Source organism: Ischnura elegans, chromosome 5, assembly GCF_921293095.1.
Source record: "Ischnura elegans chromosome 5, ioIscEleg1.1, whole genome shotgun sequence".
NCBI classification, from domain to species: Eukaryota; Metazoa; Arthropoda; class Insecta; order Odonata; family Coenagrionidae; genus Ischnura; species Ischnura elegans.
The window spans coordinates 97,418,189-97,433,235 of record NC_060250.1 but is presented as its reverse complement, the minus strand read 5'-3'; the positions used below and the strand labels follow the sequence as shown (position 1 = coordinate 97,433,235).

The 15,047-nt window shown below is 34.8% G+C and overlaps 1 protein-coding gene across 6 annotated transcripts in view; it reads right to left on the bottom strand.

Annotated features, from left to right (window-relative positions):
- LOC124159309 (F-actin-monooxygenase MICAL3) overlaps nucleotides 1-15,047 on the bottom strand; it is a 241,657-nt gene that overhangs the window by 41,655 nt on the left and 184,955 nt on the right. For 5 of the 6 annotated variants that reach the window (XM_046535044.1, XM_046535049.1, XM_046535048.1 and 2 more), the window contains 10 exons: nucleotides 11,538-11,773; nucleotides 10,982-11,104; nucleotides 9,687-10,010; nucleotides 9,008-9,277; nucleotides 7,355-7,520; nucleotides 6,398-6,543; nucleotides 5,955-6,212; nucleotides 4,714-4,873; nucleotides 3,019-3,332; nucleotides 1,727-2,103 (listed from right to left, as the gene is read on the bottom strand). In XM_046535044.1, coding sequence (XP_046391000.1) covers nucleotides 1,727-2,103; nucleotides 3,019-3,332; nucleotides 4,714-4,873; nucleotides 5,955-6,212; nucleotides 6,398-6,543; nucleotides 7,355-7,520; nucleotides 9,008-9,277; nucleotides 9,687-10,010; nucleotides 10,982-11,104; nucleotides 11,538-11,773 — 2,374 coding nt within the window. The remainder of the gene's footprint in view (nucleotides 1-1,726; nucleotides 2,104-3,018; nucleotides 3,333-4,713; nucleotides 4,874-5,954; nucleotides 6,213-6,397; nucleotides 6,544-7,354; nucleotides 7,521-9,007; nucleotides 9,278-9,686; nucleotides 10,011-10,981; nucleotides 11,105-11,537; nucleotides 11,774-15,047) is intronic. The other variant, XM_046535050.1, reaches the window with a different exon arrangement.

Here is a 15,047-nt window from a genome sequence, read left to right as displayed (position 1 = left end):
GGAGTATCCATGGAAAATACCATATAGCTGCTCCGTGATGCCAAACACAAGAGATGACGATTGAAAAATCACAGACACTATTTTGGAAAGTCCCACAGTTACCAATGAGAATAAATGCATCCTTTCCCAGCTTCATATCCTTTCTAATTAATACACAAGAATAAATGTATTTCCCCCAGAGGTCTCTCAGAATGAAAAAAGATTGGACTGCCCACTCCCATCATTATTTCTCTTCGCTAATTTGCCACACTCATACCTCCAACCCATTAAGACCCTTTAAGGATCACTTATCCACTGAGAACCCTCTACCCTCAACTTACAGTAAGTAATTGATTTTTCGAGAAACAGCTGCTGTTAGCCCAGGAATTCTAAAATTGTTCTAGGCTGTGAGACGCATGGCAGAGCTTTGTCATTTAAAGTTACCTAGACATTTTAGATGTCATAGTTGAGTGTCAAACTTTATAACAGCTTTTCTATAAATGTTGTTAGAATTACGACTTAGGTTCATAATTTCATAACAAAAAAATTTTGCAATATAGTTTCTTTAAGCATAGGTTAAAATTCTCCTTTGGTCAGAACCATGACTGGTCAGAACCATGACTTTACTTCATAAAATCAAAAAACTTGGTACTAAGGCTGTTTGTAAAAAAACAGTCTACCGTAGTTATGTTAAGTGATTAAAAATATAATATTAAGAGGTTATAATTTAATCCTTTCATTCACCCTAGTACCAGGGAACATCAGATTTATATAAATATGTAAATGCCTGACATTCCCTTTTGGGTAGCAAACATACCAATTTAGCAATTTAAAATCCAGAACAGTACATAAATATGTAAAAAAACTCTTAAAAGCTGAATCACAAAGTCTGATTGTGTGAAGTCAGTTGGCATTTCCAGAATATGGTTTGGTGTATTCCAGTATTTCACAATTTTAATCAAGTTTCAATGATTAATCTTGTTTCTTTTACAGGCAAAACTCTGCCATCAACACAATGACACACATGCATAAATTTAATTTCTTTAAATTTAACAAAAAACATGTGTGCATGAAAGCAGAGCTCTTTAATTCATGTTGAGTCCCACAAGAATAATTTAATGACACAATAATTAAGTTCCTTCAAAAATAAATTTACGTAAAAACCATAAAATTTTAATATTCAGATAAAATGTACTCTGTAACTATTCTTCTTTCCATCTTAAGGACTTCATCAATTTGGAGCAGCAAATTCAGTGTCATTCCTTACTTCCTTTCTCTATGTTACAACATGACTTTGGTGTCAACATTTGCGAACTGCCAGAATTATAAAATATGAATTCCAGAGAAAAAACATTCAATAACATGCCACTTTTGACCAATGCATTTTTTAAATTATTACTCTTGAAGAGAAAACCAGAAATCAAAATATTCTAAAAAAATTTAAAACTTTGTTCCTTATGAAGAAGAAAGATTGCCTGACTCTGAGGATTAATACGACTCCTCAGACACCCTGATTAGCGGTGTCTCCTTCCGAAAATCCTTCAAGGTCGTTAGTGGAAGCCAACAAAGTCTCACATATTCACAAATTCCAACAAGGAAATATTGAGGCTATTTTAGCATTTCAATGCAGGCCCAACATGGGGATTTGGACTGATCAACGTAAGTCCCTTTAACTTATGAGCTTAATGGCAATGCGGGTATCGAATGGAATATATTATACATTTAATAAGATATCTTTCAAAGAGACCTGAAACTAGAAGAGTCATCGTCCTCATCATCTGATGCATCTTCTGCTGCCGATGCTCCAAAGTTCCTGTTGATCCATTCCTCTTCATCCATCTGGGGTAGCTCCTCCACAGATGAAACTTTCTTCGATGGACCTCCGTCCCCAAGGGCAGATTCACCACCTCCTTCCATCCCAGTACTGCCCGCATTACGAGCATCAGGTGTTGCCACAGGAATGCTATTCTCAAATTCAATACGTTCTGGGGTTGTTCCCCTGTCAGCCAGATCAACTTCCTCCTCAGGGATGTAAGGAGGAGAGAGGAAAGGCACCGGATCCACCACTGGAGGAGGTCGTATCCTGGGGGTTCCATACTTGCTTCCCTTACTCCTCCTCTTACCCTAATTATCCATAAAATTATAAAATAAATACCAGTAGATTACAAGCAATTCTTTTTATCACAAACATAAAAAAGATTAACTAGAAAAAAACATAATATAACATGCATTGAGGCAAAAATATGATTTTAAAGAGACATCTCCTTTTAATTTCCAAGAAATTATCTAGTAAATACAGGTATCAACTAAAACACTGGTGCTACATATTTTCCAACTTGAAAACACTAAGGTGAAATTAAATGAAGACAACCATCAATGGTAGACTAGATATTCACATATTTTTCATTTAACTCTTAGAAAAAGTCCTCCACCTAATTTCCAGCAAGATTCATTGTATCGTCCTCCCAAAAATATCATTTATTTCAATATGAATCCATTATCTTTATCACAACATAGCTGCTCTTTCATACATTTTCCTTAATTTATTATTTTTTCTCAACATCGTTTTTTGACTATGTGAAAATTTTAAGGTGAGGAAGCAATTGATAGCAGGAATCACAGTGAGCTTAGAATAATTTAGGCACATCCCTCAATCACGAGAAAAAATAGCACAAGTGAATGGGAAAAGAGGAAGGAAAAGATAAACAAAATAATCTAAAAACAAGGGAAAATTAAAATAGCCTTCTTCATCGCTTAAGTGTCAGTACTACCTGCAGCTTTATATTTGATTCCTAATACAACATGATGGTAAACACTCTAGTCGAATGGGTGATATTAATTAGAAAATTCCAGAAGCATGATTTGTGGAAATAATATGATGGTTTAATAGAAATATAACTGAAAGAATGGCAGAAAAAACACAAAAAGACATTTACAGTGTCTGAAGTAAAAATATTTCACAAAAATGTTTAAAATTTTGAAATCTCAAATTCTACCCAAGCACGTGAAGAGGAATAAAAATTTAGAAATTGAATTCACCTCCCCAGTAGACTTTCGGCCAGATGTACCAGTGCCTGGGGACTTCCCTTTCGGTGTTGCAATGAGATGAATAGCATTCTCTTTCTCTTCCACTGCTTTGCCTTCATCGGCCTTAGTTTCATGCATATGATCCTTCCCTGACTTTCGAGCCCGTGCATGATGTCTCTCCTTCGTCCCCCCTCCTGCTGCAGCTCCTTTCCCACTAGACTTGGATCCAATTCTTACAGCACCATTGAGGAGACCCTGAAGTCCAAAGTGCTGCACACAGAAAAAGTGGCTCCCATACTTTCCATCTCGATCAAAAGCATAATTTCCTGAAGAAAAAAATACGAGATAATTAATGCACTGAATAGTAGAGGCCTTCACATTGTAGAAATCCATCTTACTGATTTGTGAATGAAAAACTTTGCTGTTTCTACAATTTGGAACTTTATTTTCCTGACTAGTTTCGATACACTGTATCATATTCATAGGACTAGCAGTACAAGTAGCGTGGCTGTGGGTTATATACCAATAAGGGGGGCAAAGAGTGGGGGGGGGGGGAGAGTTCCTCTCCCCCCCCCCCTCTTAAGAGAAGTGCAACAATGTAGCGCTCTACAGACATCTCCTCTCCACCCCTTTCCCCTCCCCACCCCTTCCACTCTTTGCCCCCCTTTTTGGTATATAACCCACAGCCACGCTACTTGTACTGCTAGTCCTATGAATATGATACAGTGTATCGAAACTAGTCAGGAAAATAAAGTTCCAAATTGTAGAAACAGCAAAGTTTTTCATTCACAAACGAGATAATTAATTGAACCATGGAATTATAAATCTGAATACATTATAGTAAATAAATTGCAGAAACAGGTGATTAGTGAGATTTATAGATTTTTTTGAGGCATTTAATCCCACCTAATTTACTCTCTTAAAATCCTTCCTATATTTAGTCATCATGTAATAAGTAGTTCCTGTAAGGAAAAAACTAATTAACATCCACTGTGATTTGTATTTGTTCTATGAACATTGCACCAATGGACATTCATTCCAAAAGCTATAGAGTTAAGACTACAACACGTCCTAAAATGGTGAAAAGAATTTGAAGACGGTCATACAGATGTCCATGAAGACCATCAATATAAAAGAAAAAACTATGGCAACTGGAAAGATGCTGATTGTCAGACCTGTCAGCATCTAGCAGAAGCATTGCAATACCTGTTTCTGTATAAATATAATGATTTTTCATTAAAAACAAAGCAATTCTGAAATATTCCAAATTTTGTGAAAATTGACGACTGCATTTATTTTCAAAATATAGTTGAAAAGGCACTTCACCTAAGCCTAAGTATATTTTCTACTGGTAAATGCATGAAAAAAATAATTGATGAGGAAAAACTAGAACAATTACTATCACATCAAGGTCAACAATATTTTAGCATTCAAAAAGCCTCCAAAGTATTTTTAATTCAACTAAAAAACAAGAAAGTAACTGCACATCATCATTGATTTTGAATTAAACAGTTGAATGAATTTAGTAAAAAATTGAAGCCAAAGAAAGGCTTTCATTTCCATTTTAAACTTACAAATTTTTTGCGGCTTCCAGAGGTAAATCAAATTTTCTCACAGCAAATAGTATATTGTAAACTTTTTTATAAACTTCCTCCCACATAGTTCATTTTTCATTAACCATGTCCATGACTTTGCAGGAGACCATACCTAATCTCAGCATAGTGGAGCAGTATTCACAACGGAAGCACCCTCGGTGGAAAAAGCATCCCTCAGCACTAAGCCTTTCCATTAGGTACACTCGTTTTCCACAGAAGTGGCAGGTTTCAGATCCACCCTGAGGAACAACCACCAAAGCACCACGGGAATTCTATAAGACACAGAAGATATTACCAGGTGAGAAGAAATGGCATGAGCATATTTAGCACTTTCCTTCAGTTTCACAATAAACTGGAGGTGTAACTGTTTACTTATTTTATCACAATTCCCAATTTGTTTTGCCAATGAGAACTGCATGCTTAGACTTCTGTGAGTGATTGTCAAAGCAAGATTGAGAGATGTACAAGAGTGTCCATCGAGTTCAAGTTGGGGTAGGTATCAATAAACACAGAAATAATAAAAACTGCAGCAGTATGCCCACTGCATGCCTGTAGTAGCACCAGCAGAGTCATTTAAATAGCAACACCTTATATACAAGAGATTCACTCAAGCAAAAAAAATTAACTACATCACAGCTCACAATTTCACTTCAGATATAGAAAAAAACTGAAGGGGAATAATCGACAGGCATTGGCCAATGTAACCCATTTTCCAAGAAAATATTTTAACCATACATTTAGTTCTCTAACAAGGGGAGACCACATTCCTTGGTCCCCCTTTTTCAATGCCACACTTAAACTGCAATTAAAATTAATGAAAAACTTGATGCCGTATGATGAAAATGAAGACAAGAAAATAAACAGCCGTGACGAAGACCCAAACCCCTAGGTAAGAGTTGATCTCGCTACCACTGCATCATCTGACCCGACTGTGGGGTGCGGTGAAATTTTTAAATTATATAAGGCTTGTTAAAAATACCGCATGAATATTAATTAATTACAGCCAAGCTAAGGCCCATTCAATGGAACCACTACCAGTTCAGATATGTGTTCACCATTCCGAATGCCATAAAAAATACGGCATTGAAAAAGGTGGAGCAAGGTACGTGGTCTCCCCTTGTAAGACAACTTCAAAGCCTTAAGTATATCGTCACTAACTCTCAGAAATACTGGTGTCAGAGTCAGTACAAAGGTATAAAGAGTATATTACAGAGTATCTAAGGGGGTAATCAAAATGACCAATAAAGAGAGTAGCCTGGTTTCTTAGCCATGAAAAATTACAATTTCAATATTATGAAAATATATTATACGAGAAGACAGCGAAGTTTGGCAAAAAAATTTGTATGAACTCACAGACTTCTGGAGAGGTGCAGGTCCTTGGTCAGCACTTCCTTCATCTGCTTTGGCTTCAGATTCATCTTTTGGCTTAGCTGAGAACTGCTCAGCCATGGCAGATACTTTATTGGCACCACGAGGCCCAGAGGACTCCAGAGCCAAACCTTCCTTTAGCTTCCTTTCATAATGCTTAAGAGATCGATCAATATCAGCATATTTGTCCTGAGCCTCCTGCTCAGCTGCTTTGCCCATAAGCTTACGTTCCACAGCCATAAACTGCAATATGGAAAGAAAAACAATTAACCTAACCGTGATAAGGAAGTAAATGCACCATTAATACATTCCAGTACCAATTAGTAATTTACCATGCAACATTTTATTGATGCCAACTGCGTAGTTGCAACACTAGCATATTATCATGATGTCTACAATAAAAAATTATTTGTTTTACAATAACTTACCTTGTCCTGGAATTTTTCTTGGTTCCATTTGGGAACTCTTTCAGATTTTTTCAGTAATTCAGCAGCATTGGCACCTTTACCCATTTTATTCTCCTCCATTTTCCTTTCTATTTGACGGACATTCCAGTCACTCTTTTCAATTTTCCCTAAAAGAAAAACAAGAATATTATACCACTCAAAGCTAAGACAATAATTGAAGACATAAGCAAAGTTCAACAAATTGAAAACTGATTTCCATTACAACTGGGTTGGGATACCATAGGAATGAAGTCACAAACATTTTATAAAATAATTACTTTTTTCTAACATTCCAAATAATAAATATTTCACAGATAGAGGCAAAGATTTATAGCGAATAAAATCTGCAAATTTTGTCCGATAAATCTATCAAATCATGTAAATATGTACATGCATCATAAAAATTATGTTTACACATACATCATATAAAGTTATAACAAATAAATATTTACACGCATACTGTAACGTTTTTATTCCCTCACAAACTTCACAAATACGGTTAATACACTTTATAAATACTTTTTATAGTTATCCCGACGAACACATCGGGAGTGCCGACGCGCACACCCGCACGCCATTCTTGTCCCAACCATACTCCCTTCTTCTCTCTCCTGCGCCGTCAACAACAATTTATCTATTCTATTTTCGCTGTTCATTATCGCCTGCTTCATTTTCTTTCTCCCATCAGTTGTCACATTAACATTCAACCCAAAATAACTCAAAATTAATTGTTACAGTACAAAGTGGTTTTTAACTATTTGGTTTTTATTTTAAGACAAAAGAAAGTTGATTAACAGATTTTTAGTCCAAAGTAACTTTTGAATTATGAAAAATAATACTTCTTACAAAACCACTAAATTAATGCTAGTAGGGTTTTCTTTCGACAACACTTCTTTCAAAGTTGACTTTCAAAAAAGTAAATATTAAAAAATGATTTACCTATTGCTCGAAGCAGATCTTTCGGTCTTTTCTCAACAGGAGCATTTCCCTTCAGCTTATCTTCAATATTTTTTACTCTGCCACTGAAATCACCATCATTTACTCCTCCACCACCTCTGCTGCTTCTGCCCTTGCGAAGTTCTGCTTGAATACGTGCTTCCCTATCCTAAAATGGAGACAATGTTTTGAGAAAGGTACATAAAATTCAACGATTCATGCTCATATGGCAAGGTAAAATATTAGTTGAAGAGAAGGCAACACTTACTTTCCCACAAATTCATTTCTGATCACTCAAATAAAATCCCTTAATCGGACAGTCATGGATACATAATTTAATTACCTCCTAACTTAGCCCATTTAAAAGACTTTCTTGAGTAGAAAATAGTACTACAACGTAGCAACTTAAAAAAAATGATGAGATCTGAATTTTAAATCAAAAGCAATTAAATATACTTTGATCTATTTATTCAACTTTTTTATTTGAATTGGTTTATAAATTAGATTATAAGCTCAAAATAGGCGAGGAGTTGAAAATTATGATAAGTTTATACATAATGATGTTCCAATTCAAATTAGTTATACTAATTTTCAAATCATTGATCAAGGTCAAGAACATAATTTTATTATGAAATGCTTCTCATAAATTTTAGTGAGACCCATCACATTGTGCTTAACAAAAAAAGAAATTCACTCGTTATTCAGGAATAGAAAATGAGGCAAAACACAAACTAAAAGAGAGAACACCTAAACAATAAAAAAAGACGACACAATATACGAATAGGATTAATGAACATGAAATAATAAAGCTATTTCAAACATGCGTTGCATTTAATGATAAAATTTTGATGCAATGTTCAAAGAAGTACCATTATTAATGTGAATGTAATGGCTCTTATGCAATAGGCAACCATTTTTTGACCATGGTAAAAATTTATCTCCACTCCGACTCAGAGTTGACATAGATGTAAAGTTTTAAGGATTCACACTTTACACAGAATATCTTAAGCAGTGTACTCCAAAGTAAGTACGAGGAGATTGCCACTGCTATGTCAACAGAGGATAATTAGTGCTCTTACTCTGCTGGTGGCCATTGTATGAGCCAAGTTATTTTACATCAAGTTAATTTTTCCAAAGTATCTAATGTCAATAAGATTTAGCTCAATTCCTGCAGGAGTTTATTTTCATGCTGTGATGGAGTGAAAACATGATTTTTCAAACAAATATAAGTATGATTGTAACATAAATAGAACTGGGTACGTTATTTTCCTTCTGAAAAACACTTCTACCACAATGTGTACATACTTGTTTATTTCTACCATTTATGCCAAGTATTAGTGAAGTAATTTTCATGAAGTAGAATCAAGTACCACATATACATTTAATCAAATATATTAATTACTAATGGCAAATTCTCATAAAATTTAAAGAAAATATGTTAGTCACAAATTATATAATCACTGACAACATGTATATTATTAGTCTTGACTCGGTAACTACTCACAAGTTAGTGCCTGCTGATCAACAAACATGACCATTAAGCATGTACGTTGCATACAGCCTGGATAATTAAGATTTCAATCAGTTAAAAAGGTAAAGGAGCTTTGGGACGGACAAAATTACTACGCTCAAGCAAAGCCCATGCTTTGAACTCGCCCTTCTTCCAGGATACAAAATCTTGGTTTCTAAGTCCCGAACACGATCCTCAAAACTAGGAGCTGTCATTCGGTAGAATAAGATGGAGTAGTCTTGGAATGGTGAGCTTTCTTCACCATCACTACCAGCAGCACGAAGAGCATTAGCTTGCAACATTGCAAGAGATTTGTGGAAACGTTGGGTAGCAAGTTGACGTTGATATTGGCGTTTACGTTGCCGCTCCAACCTATTTCGTGCTAATTCTTCCTGTAACTTCATCCGCTCCAAACTCTTACCAACCAAACAGAGAAATTACACATAGGATTGCATCAAGTACCAATAATTTAAGTTCATTACACTTCACACAAGACTCTCTCTAATATTAAGAGAGTACCTGTATTCCTTAGGGGAAAGTATCATCAGGCACCTGTCACATAAACTTAACTATAAAGTACTGCAAGAAATATGCAACTTTCCAACAAGAGTTGACCTTAATAAATACCTAATCATAGCTTTCACCAAGAGTTTGTTGAATTTATGCAACAAAAATAATTTTTTGCACAGTATAATTATGGATAGGTGTAAATTGTTTGAAATTTAACTATTTCAGTTAAGTTATCCCAATAAATCAACTAAGTATGCCAAAATAACTAAAAAACTAGATATCCAGAGTATAAGAGTCATGTAAAAGCACACTAACCAGAGTACCAAATGTCTTATCACTGCTCCTGCGTTTCCTTGTTCTCCTTAGGGATGAAGATGATGTATCTCCAACTGATCTATCACCAGACGGGGCAGGAGATGCACCAGCTGTTGAGGGAGATGTGGGTGCACCACTGCGCTTGACATATGTAGCCAAAGAATGAGGAACAGCCTTCCCGGTAGAAGTGGATACTATTCGAGTTATAAGTGATGCCTTTTGCATTTGGGAGAGGTTCCCCAATTTCCGTAACCTGGCTTGCTGAAGAGCTGCAGCTTCAGCAGCAGCAGCGGCCTCTTCTGCCAGGAAATCCACATCATCTTGCTACAATTACACAAAGAATAATTTGAATTTAGCCTTAAAATACAAATTGAATGTGAAACAAATGTTTACTTAGTATATTCAACATTCCTTTGAACCAACTTTTTATTAAAGCGACATCATGATTAGAAACAATGATTCGTAATAGAAATAAATACATATACATAAAATTAAAAATTACTATTACTGAAGTGATTTCAACCCAGGTAACAACTAACATGAATGTATACTTAAATAAACACTTTTTCTAGCTATTTGAGTAGATTAATGACATTTGTATTTTAAATTGAAACACAGCATTTATTAGCTACGTAATTTCTATAAAAAGTAGCATGAAGAGGGGGCAAACATGTAATCTCTACCATGGTTTTTGTGACAGTATACATTTTAAAACAGTCCATAAAAAAGGAAACTTATTTTCTGACATTGATTAATATTATGTTTCTTCCCTTTGACCCATAATATAGGCAACTTAATCATGAGAGCTGATAATTTTTCACACAAAAATATAATTATTTCTATAATACATATGTAACAAGAAAAGCAAAGAATGGTTTATATTTGGAGGAGACGACTGATAACCAAGGTAATTCGCGGCATGAGGGAAGGAAAGAGAAACCCATTGTCACCATTAGCCAACTCTTAATGAAAGGCACCTAGGAGACCACAGCTGCACATCCCATCTGACAGATGGAGAGTTGAACTCGACAAGTCCTCCACACCATATTCAAGCAGGTATTAGGTAACCTCAGAAAATTCTCTGCTACTGCCGGGATTCAAACCCAGGTCCTTGAGGTGTATAGCCAGCACACCAACCCAATTCCCCTAAAAGCACTTTACAAGAACATTCAGTATTCTGCAATACCAAATGTGTAATTTGAAATTCCGTAGTTAAATATTTCCTTCACTTTATTGAGGTACACATTTGTTACGTTTAAACAAAACAACTTCAAAGTAATCGGTAATAAACTTACCAACTTTGGATGCTTGATGTGAGGAATTTCCCCTCGGAAGGTATCATATACTTGCGAAAGATAGGTAAGCATAGTCAACTTATCAGGTACATCACACTGTTCCATCTCTAATCCAGTCATTACCTAAATGAAAAAAATATAATTTTCGAGTAAGGCACAACAAAATACAAAGTTTTGTATTTTACTATAGTGCTCTAGGAAAATAATAATATCAAAATTTCTGATTTATCTGAAATTTCTACCCTAAATGAAATACCCAGTATTATAAGGTGCTTGTTTCCAAGCTTTCCAAATAAAAAAGTTAAGCCCAAAATTTCTGATTTATCTGAAATTTCTACCGTTATTGAACTACCCAGTATTATAAGGTGCTTGTTTCCAAGCTTTCCAAATAAAAAAGTTCAGCCCAACAAGAGCTGAGGTTGAGTTAAGAATAATTAAATTTCATCCTCAATGAATAAGACAGGAATATCTTTCAAAGAAATGTATAGGCATTTGCAGATTTGAAGTAGATGCATTGTACAATCATAAATGAAAGAATGAGGAAGTAGTTTCTCACAGGAGGTATTCCAAGCTCCCTCTCCAAGGTGTCAAATGCCAGCTGATTATTGTGGGCAACCTCGGTTGGATTTAAAGAGTGAAAATCCAGAAGGTCAGGACGATATCGATGGATAACAGCACAGAGAGCAAGTCCATCTTTGAACGACCTCGTCATATCATCCACAGTGACGCCATCGTAAAGAGCGACTTGACGTTTTAGCCACTGAAGTAGCATATCTGGATGAACTTGAGTATCTGCAAGTGATACCAATTATGTCAAATAAAACAGAATTAATTCTGAAAAAAATGACTAATTTGCCACATATCACCTACTTGCTTGGTTAGGATCTGCACAGCTAGAAAATATACTAAGATTAAAGACCAAAAATGGTACATGCCACAAGTGAGTATTTGTATTGCATGAGGAGAGCATATCACACTGAATATGTACTTACATAATACATTCACATAAAAATCATAGAACAATAGTTATAAGACCATTAAAGAAACATTTTCAGTCTGCAACAATAATAGAGAGGACTCATTTAAACTAGCAGGGTCTATGAAGTGTCACAAATTTGCATGCACATTGGTGCAAATTAGACTCAATGCTAAGGATGTCATCAAATAATGGAATTTTTAAAGAACATTTCTTCTTTAAGGATTCATTGCGTTTAATTTCAGCCAAAAAACACTAGTTATCAAGATAGCTTCATCAGGGGATCTGAAAAATCATCTTCACCCTGCAGTTTGTCCAATGATGAAGATGACTGTTCAGACAAAGTTAGGGGAAGCTTGCCAGGTAGCAAACAAAATGTTATTTAACCATATTAAATAAATCTCCAAAGTATATATGTTAAGAGTTAAGATGAGAAAGTATGATTACAAATTAAAACTGGCATTACATATGTTGATGATCACAAGTTAATATTGATATTAATCTCATCAAGCTTAAAGACATTTCCAAGCATTAATTCCAAGGATTTTTTCAGACCTACTAAGAACAAAATTACACCCAAGGAAGAGATTACATAGCAATTTTATTGGCTACCAAAACATCCTACTCATATCCATTACCTAAACCTAATAGCTGAATCAGAGGTCAGCAATCTTTTCATGCCAGCAGGCTGCATTTCCAAATAGGCAAGGCTATGTATGCTGGAAATACTAGTATTTTCCCAAGATGATATAATAAAATTGTCAGTTAAATCATTTGATTAATGCATACTCTAAGCCTATAATCTCATGATTGTAAGTTCAAAGTTATTGATAACTATTAGTTTAGTGAGCCACAAGAAATTGTTTAAATTTTGCCTGTAAGCCATGGGTTGCTGACCCCTGAAATAAATTATCCAGGAAAGGTGAATACTTAAAACTATTTTAATTGTGCAGAATATTTTTTTAATAAAAAGATTCTTCTACCATATCTAAAGAGACCAGAGTTGGTGATTAGTAAGCAAACAATATTTTTGTGACAGACATTTACCAAGTTTCCCATCAATGTTTAGTTAAAAAGATATGTAAAAGATTGAGTTTTGTAAGAGAAGTCTTCACATTAATTAAGATTTAAAATTCATGCAAATTCCAGCATTAATCCAACCTCAGTGCAACAAATTGTTTATTTGTACCTGTCCATGGTAATTTGTGGCAATATAATTCAGTCAAGAAATTTGCATTTATACCACACATTTCAGCAAAAAAACATGCAATGTATATTAGCATCAGAAAAGAAACTCAACAACAATTTATAAGAGACATTTAAGACAGAAATAAAATTTATTTATTTAGTGTATAGAGAGAAACAAGTCAATATACTTTGACTAACCCTTGACTGCAATAACAAAGATCCCTTTTGTTAATCAGAAGGTTCATCCCTGGTTTCCGCAGCTCAAGCCCAAAAAACAAAGAAGCAAATTTGATGAAGTGTTATTCACAAAAGACCACAAATGAATGCACACTTTATTCATAAGAAATAGTTATTTTTAAAGAAAGTTAATAAAAACCAGATTTAAAAATACCAGTTATCATTGCACAACGAAGAAGTATCAGATAAGTAATGAGTCTCCCATAGAAGAAATATGTACAGAAAAAACAGTCCCTTTCAAACTTAGAAATACTATGACCAATATCTCAACAAATTTACATATGCATTCAAAAGAACTAAAGATGCCTTAAAATTTATGGAGTGCATCTGTAAGTCAAATGCTCTCTTGGAAATGAATAGTTTGGCATTATTACTTGATCAAAAATAGATGAAAATTTATTCATAAAACTATCATGTAAGGTGTATAGTATGTATATGTATAAGATATAGCTATATTATTATAAATAGAATTTATAAGAAAATATTTTTTCCTCATCATCCAATCCTCTTGAGGATGCCAAATGAGTCATAAGCTTTTGCCAATCAACTTCTTCGTTCAGAAGACTTAACAAATAATTTAAAGGACATCTAAAGAATTTGAAGAGCAGTTCACAGACAGTTCTTGAAGGAGTCAGACAATTCTAAACAACGACTGGAGCAAACTTAATATTATGTTCTATAGTGGTTCTTGAGCAGAGCCCTAGCCAAAATTACCAAGCATTGAGTGAATAAGAGAGCGTTTCCGATAATTTAAATTAAAAAACACCAAAGAACAAGGATATCAAATGAGGGCAGATGGCACAAAGGACACTAAAAAGGTAATAACAAAAATCAGAGAGAAAGAGATATGTTATGTGAACCCAGTTGCAGGGCGTGTTTCAGATTATATATGGAATAAAGGCACGTCAGCCCCTTTGAAAGTAAGTTTAATCCGGTATGATAAATAAGCAAAGAGGACGAGAATGTCCCGTAGTAAAACTTCATGAGAGAAGTGTGCTAGTCAGAGGATAGGTAATGGTGTGCTAGGGAGACAGCAAACAAGCGCTCAGAGAAATTACTTGGTGTATGAGCGAACAAGTAGCACAGTAGAGACAGTTTCCCTAGCGGCAAGAGCTGTGACTAAAATTTACTCAAGGGCGCATGTTTGAACCGTAAAAAATCTGTAACAGAGCGATTTACACATATGAGAAATAATGCATTAAGGGCCTGGTGAAATTATGGAGAAATATAAAAAATATATCTTTATGTTAAGGGTGTGAATAGATTTTCTGTGGCGAAGAAATACCAGCAACAAATTAATTATAATATGTTGTGAAGGTGATGATAACAGACTTGTTATGAATTTACAACCCAAAAAAATGACTGTTTAAATTGATATCTCAATACATAGCTCAAATGAAGAAAACCAACGACTGCTAAATGCCCTTAGATTAAATTATAGAGTCTCTCAGCTTCATCATTAGGCAATAGAAATGCATTCGAAGGTGATCTTGATGCTAGGTGCTGTTTCTAAGGGACTGCGATAATTAAGAGATACACAGAGATCAAGCTAGTAAAAGCAAACATAAGGTTACATGGTTCAGCCTCAAACTATTCCACAATAATATATTTTAAAACCAAGCCCACTGTCACTACATCACCAAATGCATCGTTACATTAGTTATG